Below are 16,361 nucleotides of genomic sequence, written 5' to 3' on the forward strand. Positions count from 1 at the left end.
AATTAGGATATTAAAGAAGAAATTGAAAAATACACAGATACAAATGAAAATTAAAACACAACTGTCCAAAATTTCTGGGATGAAGCAAAGGCGATCCTAAGATGGAAGTATACTGCAACACAGGCCTTCCTCCAGAAACAAGAAAAGTTTCAAATATACAACCTAGCATTACACTTAAAGGAGCTGGAAAAAGAAGAGCAAATGAAACGCAAAACCAGCAGAAGAAGGGAGATAATAAAGATTAAACCAGAAATAAATGATATAGAAACAGAACGTAAAAAGGAACAACAGAACTAAGAGCTGGTTCTTTGAAAAAATTAATGAAATTGATAAATTGTAGCCAAAGTTATCAAAGGAAAAGAGAAAGGACCCAAATAAATAAAATCATGAGAAAAAGAAGAGAGGAGGGGAGTGGAAAATATGGCAGAGGAGTAGGGGATCCTATTCCAACCATTCCCAGAATTGAGTTGGATATCTACCAGACCACTCTGAAATGCACGAAATCAGCCTGAGATGTAAGAAGATATATCTGGATCCCTACAAACAGAATATCTCAGGTGGTTGGTTTCGAGGTATGAAGGGGGGAGCCATGATTCCACGGGCAGATGTTGGAAGATAAATGGAAAGGGGTGGGAGACGTACAGATCCTACACCACTGGTGAGCAAAAGCCTACCATGCTGGGGACAGGTGACACACTTGAGACTGGTAGCAGTGGGGAAAGGAATTCAGCCCCCCAGACTGAAACCTGAAGCAGGGCGGGGTGGGTGCTGAGCGTGCAACTGGGTGCAGCTGGTGGTTTTAGAAGCACAAAGGGCAGAGACATACTCCAGTACCCCAACCTGGAGGCGAGGACTGGAGCCCTGCTGAGGGGCATACAACAAAGGACGCTGCAGTTTATAGCAGCGCAGACAGAAATGAATATAGTGTGGCCTGGAGAGCTCACTGAAGAACAGACTGCATTCTCTGGGCTCTGAAGCAGAGGGTTGGAAATGATCTCTTCTGCTCTGACTCTTGGAAGATACCTGGAAAGCCACCAGGGAAAGGCACCAGAGAACAAAAGCCCAAAACACCGATTTTCACTGAGCCCATCCCCCCACAAAGGGTGTAGGGCATCTCTGCCCAAACAGGATTACCTGAGTAACAGCATGGCAGGTTCCTCCCCCAGAAGACAGCCTAGGAAAACAAGAGGCCAGCAACCCTAAAGTCCCTATAAAACACATGTATCTTGCTTGGGTTGTGGTCAATAATTTGAACTCTGTACATTCCATCAACCACCCCATAACAGAATGACTAGGAGGAGGAACCCCCCAAATAAGAAAGACTCAGAGACTGTGACTTATGCCACAGATTTACAAATGGATACAGATAACCAAGATGTTGGAGATGGACTTCAGGTAACAGTTCTGAAGACGATACCCAGAATGGAAAAACCGATTAACGGCAACATAGAGTACTCTAAGGGCAAAGATGAAATCTGAACTGGCAGAATTTAAATATGCTATCAATGAAATCCAATCTAATCTACATAATCTAACAGCTAGGGTAAGCGAGGCAGAAGAACAAATTAGTGATCTAGAAGACCAATTGATAGAAAAGAAGGAAACAGAGGAGGCCAGGGAGAAACAACTCAAAATCTATGAAAGCAATTAGAGAAATAAGTGATGACATTAACATTCCAATGTCAGAATTATTGGGATCCCTGAGGGGATGGAGAGAGAGAGACAGGACAAAAGATATATTTGAGCAAATCATAGCTGAGAACTTCCCTAATCTGGGAAATGAAACAAACATCCATGTCCTAGAGGCAGAGAGGACTCACCCAGGATCAAGGAAAACAGGCCAACGCATGTACTGTTACCTTACTGGCATGTGATAGTAAAACTTGCAAATCTTAGAACAGAGAAAACCATCTTAAAGGCAGTTAGGGGGAAGAGATTCCTTATGTACAGAGGAAGGAACATCAGAATAACGTCAGACCTATCCACAGAGACCTGGCAAGCCAGAAAGGCCTGGCAAGACACACTCAGGGTACTAAACAAAAAGAACATGCAGCCAAGAATACTTTATTCAGTAAGGCTGTCATTTAGAATGGATGGAGAGGCTTCCAAGACAGGCAGAAACTGAAAGAATATGTGACCACTAAGCCGGTCCTGCAAGAAATATTAAGGGGGGTTCTATAAAAGGAGAAAGACCCCAAGAGTCATATACAACGGAAATTTACAGGGACAATCTATAGAAACAAGGACTTCACAGCCAAAATGATGACAATTAATTCCAATCTTTCAATAATCACTCCCAACATGAATAGCTTAAATGCTCCCATAAAACAGCACAGGGTTGCAGATTGGATAAAAGGACAAGACCCATCCATATGCTTCCTATAAGAGACTCATTTTGAAACTAAAGATACATCCAGACTGAAAGTGAAGGGATGGAGATCCATCCTCCATGTCAGTGGACCCCCCCAAAAAAGCTGGGGTAGCAATTCTCATATCAGACAAATTAGATTTTAAGCTAAAGACTGTAGTTAGAGACTCAAAAGGAAACTATATCATTCTTAAGGTTCCATCCAACAAGAAGATCTAACAATTGTAAATATCTATGCTCCCAACATGGAAGGAGACAATCACATATGCCAACCATTAACCAAAATAAATAGTCATATTGATAACAATTTGTTAATTGTAGGAGACCTCAATACTCCACTCTCAGCAATAGACAGATCATCTAAGCAGAAAATCAACAAAGAAACAAAAGCTTTGAATGACAGATGGACCTCATTGATATATACAGAACATTCCACCTTAAAATAACAGAATATTAATTCTTCTCAAACACACATGGAACTTTCTCCAGAATAGACCACATACAGTGTCCAAATCAGGTCTCAACTGATACCAAAAGATTGAGATTATTCCCTGCATATTCTCAGACCATAATGCTTTAAAACTGGAACTCAATCATAAGAAAAAATCTGGAAGAAATTTAAACACTTGGAAGCTAAAGACCACTCTACTCAAGAATGTTTGGGTCAACCAGGAAATCAAAGAAGAACTTAAACAATTCATGGAAACCAATGAGAACGAAAACACATTGGTCCAAAACCTATGGGAAACTGCAAAGGTGGTCCTAAGGGGGAAATACATAGCCATCCAAGCCTCACTCAAACAGAAAAATCCTGAATTCCCCAACTAACTTTACACCTTAAAGAACTGGAGAAAAGCAACAAACGATGCCTAAGCCACACTTTAGAAGTGAAATAATTAAGATTACAACAAAGATCAATGAAATTGAAACCAGAAACAGAGTAGATCAGATCAACGAAACTAGAAGCTGGTTCTTTGAAAGAATTAAGATCGATAAACCACTGCCCAGACTTATCCAAAAGAAAAGAGAAAGGACCCAAATTAATAAAATTATGAATGAAAGGAGAAAGATCATGACTAACACCAAGGAAATAGAAACAATTATTAGAAAATATTATCAACAGCTATGAACCAATAAATTGATCAACCTGAAGAAATGGATGCCTTCCTGGAAACCTATAAGCTGCCAAGACGAAACAGGAAGAAACTGACATTCTGAATAGGCCAATAAACAGTAATGAGATTGAAGCAGTGATCAAAAACCACCCAAAAAATCCAGGGCTGGATGGATTCCCTGGGGAATTCTACCAAACATTCAATGAAGAAATGATACCTATTCTCCTGAAGCTGTTTCAAAACACAGAAACAGAAGGAAAGATTCCAGACTCATTCTATGATGCCAGCATTACCTTAATCCCCAAACCAGGCAAAGACTCCATCAAAAAGGAGAATTTCAGACCAAAACCCCTGATGAATATGGATTCCAAAATCCTCACAAAATCCTAGCTAATAGGGTTCAATAATACATTAAAAGGATCATCCACCATGAGTAAGTGGGATTTATCCCCAGGTTGCATGGTGGTTCAATGTTCGCAAATCAATCAGTGTGATAGAACACATTAATAAGAGGAGAGAGAAGAACCATATGGTCCTCGCAATGATGCACAAAAAGCATTTGATAAAATACAGCATCCTTTCCTGATTAAAACTCTTCAGACTATAGGGATAGAAGGAACATTCCTCAAGTTCATAAAATCCATCTATGAAAAACCCACAGCGAATATCATCCTCAAAGGGATGAGAGCTGAGAGCCTTTCCCTTAATAACAGGAACATAGGATGCCCACTTCTGCCACTATTGTTCAACATAGTACTAGGTGTCCAAGCAACAGCAATCAGACAACAAAAAGAAATAAAATGTATTCAAATTGGCAAAGAAGAAGTCAAACTCTCTCTTCGCAGATGGCATGATACTCTATATAGAAAACCCAAGGACTCCACCCCCAATTTACTAGAACTCATACAGCAATTCAGTAATGTGGCAGGATACAAAATCAATGCACAGAAATCAGTTGCTTTCTTATACACTAACAACGCAACTGTAGAAAGAGAAATTAGAGAAATGAGTCCATTTACAATAGCACCAAAACCCATAAAATACCTCAGAATAAACCTAACTAAAGAGGTAAAGTTTGTATACTCTAGGAACTACAGAACACTCATGAAAGAAATTGAAGAAGACACAAAAAGATTGAAAAACATTCCTTACTCATGGATAGGACGAATAAATATTGTAAAAATGTCTATGCTGCCCAGAGCAATCCATCCTGATCAAAATTCCAATGACATTTTTCAAAGTGCTGGAACAAACAATCCTAAAATCAGAATCAGAAAAGACCCTGAATCACCAAGGAAATGTTGAAAAAGAAAAACAAAGCTGGAGGCATCACGATGCCCGATTTCAAGCTATATTACAAACCAGTGATCACCAAGACAGCATGGTCCTGGCACAAAAACAGACATCTAGACCAACAGAACAGAATGGCGAGGCCAGAAATGGACCCTCAACTCTACGGTCAAATACTCTTCGACAAAGCAGGAAAATATGCAATGGAAAAATGTCTCTTCAATAAATGGTGCTGGGAAAATTGGACACCACATGCAGAAGAATGAAACCTGACCATTCTCTAACACCATACACAAAGATAAACTCAAAATGGATGAAAGACCTCAATGTGAGACAGGAATCCATCAAAATCCTAGAGGAGAACCTAGGCAGTAACCTCTTTGACATCGGCCACAGAAACTTCTTTCAAGATACATCTCCAAAAGCTAGTGAAACAAAAGCAAAAATGAACTTTTGGGACTGCATTAAGATAAAAAGTTTCTGCACAGTAAAGGAAACAGTCAACAAAACAAAGAGGCAACCCACAGAATGGGAGAAGATATTTGCAAATGACACTACAAATAGAGGGCTGGTATCCAAGATTCATAAAGAACTTCTCAAACTCAACCCCCAAAAAACAAATAATCAAGTCCAAAAATGGGTAGAAGACACGAACAGACACTTCTCTGACAATGACATACAAATGGCTAACAGACACATGAAAAAATGTTCATCATCATTAGCCATCAGGGAAATTAAAATCCAAACCACATTGAGATACCACCTTACACCAGTTAGAATGGCAAAAATTGACAAGGTAAGGAACAACAAATATTGCCAAGGTTGTGGAGAAAGGGTAACCCTCTTACACTGTTGGTGGGAATGCAAGTTGGTAGATCCACTTTGGAAAACAGTGTGGAGGTTCCTCAAAAAATTAAAAATAGAGCTACCCTATGACCCAGCCATTGCATTCCTGGGTATTTACCCCAAAGACACAGATCTAGTGAAAAGAAGGGCCATATGCACCCCAGTGTTCACAGTAGCAGTGTCTGCAATAGCCAAACTGTGGAAAGAGCCAAGATGCCCTTCAACAGATGAATGGATCAAGAAGATGTGATCCATATATACAATGGAATATTACTCAGCCATCAGAAAGGATAAATACCCAACTTTTACATCAACATGGATGGGACTGGAGGAGATTATGCTAAGTGTAATAAGTCAAGCAAAGAAAGTCAATTAGCATATGGTTTCACTTATTTTTGGAACATAAGAAATAGCATGGAGGACATTAGGAGAAGGAAGGGAATAATGAAGGGGGAGGGTAAATGGAGGGGGAGATGAACCATGAAAGACTATGTACTCCGAGAAACAACTGAGGATTTTAGAGGGGAGGGGGGGGTGGATTTGTTAGCCTGGTGATGGGTATTAAGGAGGGCACATACTGCATGGAGCACTGGGTGTTGTATGAAAACAATGAATGGTGGAACACTACATCAAAAACTAATAATGTACTGTATGGTGACTGACATGACATAATAAAATTAAATTAAATTTAAAAAAAGGAAAAGAAAAAGAGAGATCACAACTGCACGACAGAAATATAACAATTATAAGAGAATATTATGAAAAATTATATACCAAGAAACTGGGCAATCTGGAAGAGATGGACAAATTCCTAGAAACAAAACAAAACAAAACAAAAACAAAATCTCTACTGATACTAAAACAGGAAGAAAAAAACATTTAAATAGACCAATAAGCAGCAAAGAAACTCAATCAGTAATCAAAACTCTCCCAATAAACAAAAATCCAGGGCCAGATGCCTTCCCAGGGGAATTTTACCTGACATTTAAGGAAGAGTTAATATATCTATTTTCTCAAACTTCCAAAAAATAGAAATAGAAGGAAAACTTCCAAGCTTATCCTATGAAGCCAGCCTTACCTTGATTCCAAAACCATACAATAACCCCACTAAAAAGGAGAATTATTGGACAGTATCCACGATGAGCATGGTTGCAAAAATCCTCAACAAGATACTAGCAAATTGAATCCAAGAGTACATTAAGAGAATTATTTACCATAATCAAGTGGTATTTATTCCTGGGCTGCAGAAGTGGTTTGATATTTGCACACCAACCAACGTGATACACCATATTAAAAAAAGAAAGGATAAGAACCACAGGATCCATTCAATGGGTGCAGAAAAAGCATTTGAGAAAGTACAGAAACCATTCTTGATTATAAAAACCCTCAAAAATTAGGTTTAGTGGGAAAACATCTCGACATCATAAAGGCCAAATGAATGACCCAAAGCTAATATAACATAACTAGAGAGGTAAAATATCTGCTCTTTAAAAACTATAGAACACTGATGAAAGAAATTGAAGAGGACAAAAAGACTTGGAAAAGCATTCTATGCTCATGGACTGGGAAAACACTGTTAAAATATCTATACTACCCAAAGCAATCTACACATTCAATGCAATCCCTATCAAAGTAACAGCAGCATTTTTTCACAGAACTGGAACAAACAATCCTAAAACATGTATGGAACCACAGAAGATCCCACATAGCCAACATAATGCTGAAAAGGAAAAACAAAACTGGAGGTATCATTATTCCGGACTTCAAGGTCTATTACAAAGCTGTGATCATCAAGACGGTATGGTACTGGCACAAAAACAGAGGCATAGATCAATGGAATAGAATAGAGAACCCAAAATGGACCCAGAGCAATCTGGTCAATTAATCTTCAACAAAGCAAGAAAGGATATCCAATGGAAAAGTTGTATCTTCAACAAGTGGTGTTGGGAAAATTGGACAGCCATAGTGTCTAGAATGACACTTGAACATTTTCTTACAGCATATGCAAAGATAAACTCACTGGAACAGAACAGAAAACCCAAAATGTACCCACGGTGATCTGGTCAACTAATCAAAGCAGGAAAGAATATCCAATGGAAAAAAGACAGTCTCTTCAACAAATGCTCTTGGAAAAATTGGACAGCCACATGCAGAAGAATGAAACTGAATCAGTCTCTTACACCATACACAAAGATAAACTCAAAATGGATAGTTTATGTGGGACAGTACTCCATCAAAATCCTAGAGAACACAGGCAGCAACGTCTTTGACATCAACTATAGCAACTTCTTACCAGACACATCACCAGAGCCAAGGGCAACAAAGCAAAAATGAAATATTTGGACCTCACCAAATAAAAAGTTTCTGCATAGCAAAGGAAAATAACAACAAATCTAAAAGGCAACCTACAGAATGGGAGAAGATATTTGCAAATGTGTTAGTGTTAGTATCCAAAATCTATAAAGAACTTATAAAACTCAACACTAACAAAAAAGCTAATAATCCAGTTAAGAAATGGGCAGAAGACCTGAATAGATAATTTTCCAAAGAAGTTATACAGAGAGCCAACAGACACATGAAAACATGCTCAACATCACTCATCATCAGGGAAATACAAATCAAAACTACAATGACATACCACCTCACACTTGTCAGATTGTCTAAAATTAACAACACTGGAAATAACATATTGGCGAGGATGTGGAGAAAGGGGAACCATCTTACGCTGTTGGTGGGAATGCAAACTGATGCAGCCACTCCAGAAAACAGTATGGAGTTTCCTCAAAAATTTAAAGAGAGCTACCCTATAAGCCAGCAGTTGCACTAGTAGATATTTATGCAAAGGATATAAACATACAGATTCAAAATGATTACAGGCACCCTGAGATTTATAACTGCACTATCAACAACAGCTAAACTATGGAGTGATCCCCATGGACTAATGAATGGATAAAAAGATGTGGTATATATACAATGGAATATTAATCATAAAAAAGAATGCAATCTTACCATCTGCAACAACATGACTGGAGCTAGAGAGTATTATGCTAAGGCAAGGTAAGTTTGCCAGAGAAAGACAAATACCATATGATTTCACTCATATGTGGAATTTAAGAAACAAAACAGATGAACATAAAGGGAAAGAGAGACAAATCGTAAAACAGACTTAACTCTAGAAAACTGATGATTTCCAGAGGAGAGATGGGTAGGAGGATGTGTTAAATGGGTGATGGGCATTAAGGAGAGCACTTATTGTTGAATGTAAGCGATGAGTCACTAAATTCTACTCTTGAAACAAATACTACCCTTTATGTTAACTAGAATTTTGTAAAAAGTTGAAAGAAAAGAAAAACAAATGAGTGCTTCTAGTCTTGTTTCAAACTCTTCAAATAATTTTTCTGCTTCTATGATATAAAACAGTATCACAGACAAGGTCTCCCAGTTCAAACAAAATCTGATTTCAATCAACTTCTTAGTTCAGCTTTTAGAACAGCCATTATATGTTTCTCCTCTCTGATTATTCTTACTTCCCAGCTTTTCAAACGCTTTGTAGCATGAACTATACCTCTGCCTTCATTATCAGAATTTCTGTATCTTCATATCTCATTTCAATTATGCTTCCTTAGAGAAACTGCCCTCAATTTCCTGAGTAGGTTAAACCTTCATGCTTCTCTTTCTTTTTACTTATATTTGCTACTGATCCCAGCTTACATGTACAGAGTTAGCCAGTGTCACAAATTTGTAAATATAAAATTAAAATATTGTACCTGCAGGAACACATAAAGATGAGAAAGCTGCAAAATATATGTATATACTTTTGGATGATCACATTAATTTAGTGAATGATATGTAAAACAAGCTGATGCACAGATAGTGAAACACTGAAATGAAATCATTATTTTCCAAAGAGACTCATGTAGCACAGAACACCCAAAATGGCTGAAATAAACATTATACATGTCAAGACACACACCTTGTTTAAGTTTGGACAGCATTGATTTTTCAGCATCCACTGAAGAACTCTTACCAAGTAAAAGACGTTTAGCTAAATCCTTTTTGTAGAAGGCTTCAAAAACATCTTTCCCTGTAATATTTAAGGAAAAACACCTTAATGTCAGACATGGAAAATGCAAAATGATAATACCAGACGCCAATTAAACCACATACTATATCCAATAATATTTGAAAATCATGTAAATAACAGCAAGTGAAACACAAGCAGTCACATTATCTGATTGCATTTATATAAAATACCACAAAGTACATAAATCCATATAGAATAGCCAAATTATTGTTTGCCAGAAGCTGAAGGCAAGAAGGAAATGAGGAATGACTCCTTAATTTGTAGGGTGTTTATGATGAACAATTTTCAAACTAGGTAATTGTGATGGCTGCCCCAAAACATGAACATATTTATTGTCACTGAATTGTAAAATTTTTTTAAGTTATCAGTTTTACCACCATAAAAAAATATTGGAATTCAGTTTATATTGGGATTTGCACATAACTTCTTTAGATTTCTTCCACAAATGTTGTTATTGTTTTAAACATTTATTTTAAAAAGATTTTATACATTTATTTAAGCAAGAGAGAGTGATAGAGCACAAGCAGGGGGAGAGGGAGAAGCAGACTCTGAACTGAGCAGGGAGACCAACACTGGGCTCGATCCCAGGATCGATCATGGGCTGAGCCGAAGGCAGATGCCTAACTGACTGAGCAACCCAGGTGACCTGTTTTAAACTTTTAGATAGACATTTTAAACCAAACTACTCACCATTAATGAACCTAAATAAAATTATTACTTTATCTAGTAATTCTTCAAGTTCTTCATCTGTAGCTTCTTTGTTACCTGCACGAAGTTTTGAATCCACATACTTTGCTAAAATGTAAAAAACAATTTTCTAAGTAATGCCATATTTTCAAATATACACTATGAACAAAAACCATTTCTTCAAATAAATACTTTCCTCCTGAGCCAGATGCATCAATTTTCATAAAACATTAAATGAATAAATGAGTTGATGGATAGGGAAATGGAAGGAAAATAAAAGACAAATTTTACTTAAAGTGTTTTTAATATTTCTATAATCTCAATGTCCAAATGTTACAATACAGTAATTTCCTCAATGTCTTGCCCCCAATCTTTTTAAAAATCCCCCCAAATCATAAGATATTATATAAAACTGAGATTATTTCAATCCCAAAATCTTAAAGATTTGTTAAGTGTTGATTATATTCATTTTAAAGAAAATATCAATTTGATATTTTGTTTCAACTTTCAGAAAGTATGTCAATAAAAAGAAATACCTTAAAATATAAATTCATTTGATTTTGTGGGAGTAAGGAAAGCTTTCACTTATTTAAAAAAAAACAAGAAAAAGAAGTGTGCCTATCTATAATTTTTTCGTTTCATCTACTGATAAAAAAAAACAACTAAATTTATAACAAGCTAAAGGAACAGAAGTTTCCAAAGTGCTGCATTATTATTAAACAAAGGAACAATGTCTTGTGAAGACTAAACTTGAGAGGAATAGTTTATTACAATCACTGATAATCAAGCATGCAATACTATGATAAATTAGGAGGTCAAATTGAACTCTTATCACATAACTTAAATGAAACAAAATAAAAAATAAAATACATATTTCATAAAATTGAAAACCATACCTAGAAGTTCAGCTGGCTTGTTAGGTCTTTTATTTATAAATGTTTCAAAAGCACCTTTCATGGCAACAATAAACTTTTCATGCTTCAGAAAAGATGTTTCAATAATAAAATCAATCTTATCTTTAAAATCCAGAAGCTCTTGCACCATTGTCTTATCTTTTACAGGATTAATCACTATGCTGTTACCAAATTTCTGAAAAACATAATTACCTTAATTATTATTATTATATAGCAAGTAAAACACCACAAATTTAATAGAAAATTTAACTTCATTTACAAGAGAATCTCAGAATCGGGCGCCTGGGTGGCTCAGTTGGTTAAGCGACTACCTTCGGCTCAGGTCATGATCCTGGAGTCCCAGGATCGAGTCCCGCATCGGGTTCCCTGCTCAGCAGGGAGTCTGCTTCTCCCTCTGACCCTCCCCCCTCTCATGCTCTCTCTCCCTATCTCATTCTCTTTCTCAAATAAATAAAATCTTTAAAAAAAGAGAGAATCTCAGAATAGCAAATATACAGAAAACATATAAAGAAAAAGATATTGCTAGATAAAGACAGGATACTCTGGAAATGAAGCCAACAGAAATAAATGAAAACTAACTGATTATCTGAGTTGAGAATTACCTATAAACATATGAAATGCAAGTCTATGATGCCTACACAATAAGGCAAAAAAAGAATATAAGTATATTAGACTCATAGGAATAAATAGATGAAAAGTATCTTAAAAAGAGGAAAGTGAAAAGGCTTACTCCAAAAGGGCTTACTTCATTAACAAAATGATTAAGCTACCAAAACTTGTCAGTATCAAATTTTCAGAATGCTGGAATATAATCAATCACAAACCTACAAAAATCAGAGTAATACTTAATGAAGAAAGAAGCTCTGAGAGCTTTGTATCATCTCCCATTCAACTGTTTAAATGGTCTTAAAAGCAGCTCATTATGTATGATATTCACAATAATAGAGCCATTAAGAGTGATGAAAAGTCAAAAGGCAACATTATAACATATTTTGAGTGCTGCATGAAAAAACTGTCACCAAATATTCTTTATCCAGAAAAAAACATTCTTTCACAGTGAAGGAAAATTAAGAAATTATGAGATAAGCAAACGCTGGGATAGTTTTCTGCTAGTAGACCTGCCCTATAAGAAATACCAAAGCAAAGGGATGTTCACGATGGCAGAGGAACAGAAGAGCTTAGTTCCCTCTGGTCCCAGGAATTCAGCTATGTATCTATCAAATCATTCGGAACAACCTGTGAAATTAATCAGAGATCTAAAAAAAAAAAAAGAATTGCTGCAACTCTACAAATAGAAAATTGACCACTTTCTGCAAGGTAGGATATGTGAAGAAGTGAATCCAAGGCAATATATGAGAAGACTAACCGCAGAGCAAGGGAGCCTCCATAAGACAGCTACTGGAAAGTGAGAGTGGCGGATCAAAAATTCAGAACTTTTACAAGCCCGCTCCAGTGAGGGACATCCCTGCCTGAAGGTACTCAGGAGGCAAAGCAGGACAGAATCCCAGGTGGGACAGTGTGGTCTCAGGTTTCTGGGGGTCACAGGAAGACCGGGGGTGCCTGAGTGTGGCAGAGGTCCCAGGCATTGGAGCCGGGAAGCTGGGTGAAATCAGCGAGCCCACAAGTGCGCTCTCAGCTCTGGGTTGCCACATACCTCAAATCACAGCATAGGGTGACCGATCTCTGAGCAGGGGCCCAAAAAGCAGCAGAACCACAGCAAGATACCCCCTTCTTTCCCTGGGAAGGGCGACATGGGAATCTGCAGGGTTTGGAGACTCAAAACAGGGCCACATGCCTGAGACAGAAACCCTTGGTCACAGGCTGGGTTAGCACAGAGTGTTGACAAAGACCAGGGAGACAGGAGTGACTGACTGCTTTTCTCTGAGGGCTCACTGAGGAGTGGGGCCCAAGCTTTAGGCTCAAGGCTGCATATTGGAAGGCTGCCATTTTCATTCTCATCCTCTAAAGCAGCATGGAAAGCCTTCAGGGAACAAAAGCCACATAGAGCAATCTAGAGCTGCTTACTTAGTCTGGCCTCTGGGCAAGAGCAGTGTAATTCTGCCTTGGGCAAAGGGAATCAATGCAATAGGACCCCCTACCCAGAAGATCAACAAGAACATCCCCCTAAGACCAAGTCTGCTTATCGCACAGAACTGCAAAACTCCAGTGTTAGGGGGAAATAGTATACAGAATTCATGGGTTTTCCCCACAATACTTTAGGATTTCAATTTTAATTTTTTTCTCTTTCCTTTTTCAACCAATTTTTTTGCTTTATCAAATCATTTTTTATTTTCATTTTTACCGTTACATTCTATCCTTTCATCCTTACATTCTATCCTTTCAACCTTATACATTATAAGTATAAGGTTTTTTTTCTTACAGTGTTGGAAAGAAGGGTCTTCTAAAAAACCAGACCAAAATACACCAAGAATCTAGTGTATGGCTCTGTTCTCTTCAACTGTCTGATTATATTCTCTCTTTTGCCCCCCATATCCTTTTTTAAATTTATTTGTTAAAGCCATTTTAAATTTTCATCATTACACTTAGATTCTATCCTTCAAATTTTATTTCTGTATAGAGTTTTCCTTTCTTTACGATTTTGGGATGTAGTTTCTTCTTCTAACAAACCAACCAAAATACACTCAGGATCTACTGTATTGCTCTGTTCTGTTCACCTATTTATATTCTTAATTTTTTTCTTTTTTTGTCTTTTAATTTTCATTTGCAGAGTTTCATTCTATGCATTCATTATATTTATTTTATTTTTGTACATATGTAAGTTTTTCTTTATTTACAATTTTGAGATATATTTTTCTAACAAACAGACCAAATTACACACAGGATCCAGTGTATTGCTCTGTTCTGTTCACCTGCCTGATAATATTCTCTTTTTTAAATTTTATTTTTTTTACTCAGGATTCAGGTCTCCTCTAATTTGTTTAGTGTATATTTCTCTGGGGTCTAGTTGCTATTTTAGTATTTTGCTCTCAATGACAAGATGGGAAAAACTCACTTCAAAAAAGAGAACAAAAGGCAGCACTCACTGCCAAGGACTTAATCAGTGTGGACCTAAGTAAGGCATTGGAACTAGAGTTCAGAATAATGATGATAAAGATACTAGCTGGGCTTAATGAATCTGTGAATCTGTGGGGGAATATTGGAAGATAAACAAAAGGGGGAGGGAGCCACCATAATCCAACATCAGGAAGATGATATAACACCAGAGCACAAGCATCCCACACTGAGGACCAGGCACAGACTCCCAGACCAGTAGTGGCAGAGAAACGACTTTAGTGCAGCCTCCAGACAGGATCGAGGAGCTTCAGGGGCGCCTGTACAAACCGGGGATGGGTTCTGGTTTTAGAAGCACAAAGGGCACAGACATGAACCGGCCCTAAGATCAACCTCTGGGATTACTGCTGTGGGCGTGCACCACTGTGGGAGGCAGCAGCTTTTAGCAACACAGACAGAAAAGGAGACTGTGTCCTGATGTGCTAGTGAAAAGCAGACTATGATTTGACAACTTTGGATCAGATATTTGGGTGCAGTCATTTCTGCTCTGATTCCTGAAGATAACAAAGAGATGCAGAAAGCAGGCAGTTTCCATTGAAACCATCCCTACCACGAGAGGGGGCAGAGCAAGTCTGCCCAAGCAGGGTTCCTGATTAACAAACAGCCCAACAGGCCCCATCCCCAGAAGACAGGCTGGAAAAACAAGAGGACGACCACCCTAGGGTTCACATAAAATAGGTACATCTTGCTTGCATCGTGGTTGATACTTTGGACTCTGTACATTCCCTCAACCACCACTAAAAAGAATGACTAAGAGGAGGAAACCCCAACAAAGAAGAAAACCAGAGACTATGGCCATTGCCACATTTCGAATGGATATGGATATAAACAAGATGTCAGAGATAGACTTCAGAGTAGCAATTATGAAGTCAATATCTAGACTTGAGAAAAATATTAGTGACAATATAGAATCTCAAAAGGCAGAAATGAGAGCTAATCACCTGAGACGCAAAAAATTGGTAGAATAGGGGACCCTATTCCAACTGGTCCCCAGAATTGAGCTGGATATCTACCAGACCACTCTGAGTACCCAGGAAATCAGACTGAGATGTAAGAAAATAGATCTGGATCTCTACAAACAGAATATTGCACACTGTTGGTTTCAAGGTACAAAGCGGGGGAGCCATGATTCCGAGGGCAGATATCAGAGGATAAACAGAAGGGGAAGGGAGCCCTCAGGATCCCGTACCACTGGTGATAGCCTTCTGTGCTGGGGACGGGGCACAGACTCACAGATGGGAGCGGGTGGGGAAAGGACTTTAGGGCAGCTGAGCTGCGGGCCACACCTGCAAACTGGGGCCAGCTGGCGGTTTTAGAAGCACAAAGGACAGAGACATGCCCTGACCTGGAGGCAAGGGCTGGGAGCGCTGCAGAGGAGCGCACAACCCAGGACGCTGCAGGTTAGAGCAGCACAGACAGAAATGGAGATAGTGTGGCCTGGAGATCTCACTGAAGAACAGATTGCGATCTCTCTGCTCTGAGGCAGAGGGTTGGAAATGGTCTCTTCTGCTCTGACTCTTGGAATAGATGAAGAAAGCCACCAGCGAAAGCCACCAGAGAACAAAACCCCCCAAAAAGCAGTTTTCACTGAGCCCATCCCCCAACACAAGTGGGCAGGGCAACTCTGCCCAAACAGGGTTGCCTGAGTACAGCGCAGCAGGCCCCACCCCAAAAGACAGGCTGGGAGAACAAGAGGCCACCAACCCTAGGTCCCTATAAAACAGGAGCATCTTGCTTGTGTTGTGGTCAATAACTTGGACTCTGTACATTCCCTCAACCACCCAACAGAATGACTAGGAGGAGGAACCCCTAAAATAGGAAAGACTCAGAGACTGTGACTTATGCCACAGATTTACAAATGGATGCAGATATAACCAAGATGTCAGAGATGGAATTTAGGCCCGCAACTGTGAAGACAATAGCTAGAATGGAGAAATCAATTAATAACAACATAGAGTCTCTAAGGGCAGAAATGAAAGTTGAAT

The 16,361-nt window shown here is 38.4% G+C and overlaps 1 protein-coding gene across 3 annotated transcripts in view; it reads right to left on the reverse strand.

Annotated features, from left to right (window-relative positions):
• The window catches only part of LOC148162013 (cullin-4B-like), a 180,493-nt gene that overhangs the window by 90,017 nt on the left and 74,115 nt on the right, over positions 1-16,361 (reverse strand). For all 3 annotated transcript variants that reach the window (XM_088020438.1, XM_088020436.1, XM_088020437.1), the window contains 3 exons: positions 11,287-11,479; positions 10,394-10,498; positions 9,593-9,703 (listed from right to left, as the gene is read on the reverse strand). In XM_088020438.1, coding sequence (XP_087876564.1) covers positions 9,593-9,703; positions 10,394-10,498; positions 11,287-11,479 — 409 coding nt within the window. The remainder of the gene's footprint in view (positions 1-9,592; positions 9,704-10,393; positions 10,499-11,286; positions 11,480-16,361) is intronic.

Source organism: Eumetopias jubatus, unplaced genomic scaffold (assembly GCF_037043125.1).
Source record: "Eumetopias jubatus isolate StellerSeaLion01/CBP00866 unplaced genomic scaffold, mEumJub1_p1.0 scaffold_27, whole genome shotgun sequence".
NCBI classification, from domain to species: domain Eukaryota; kingdom Metazoa; phylum Chordata; class Mammalia; order Carnivora; family Otariidae; genus Eumetopias; species Eumetopias jubatus.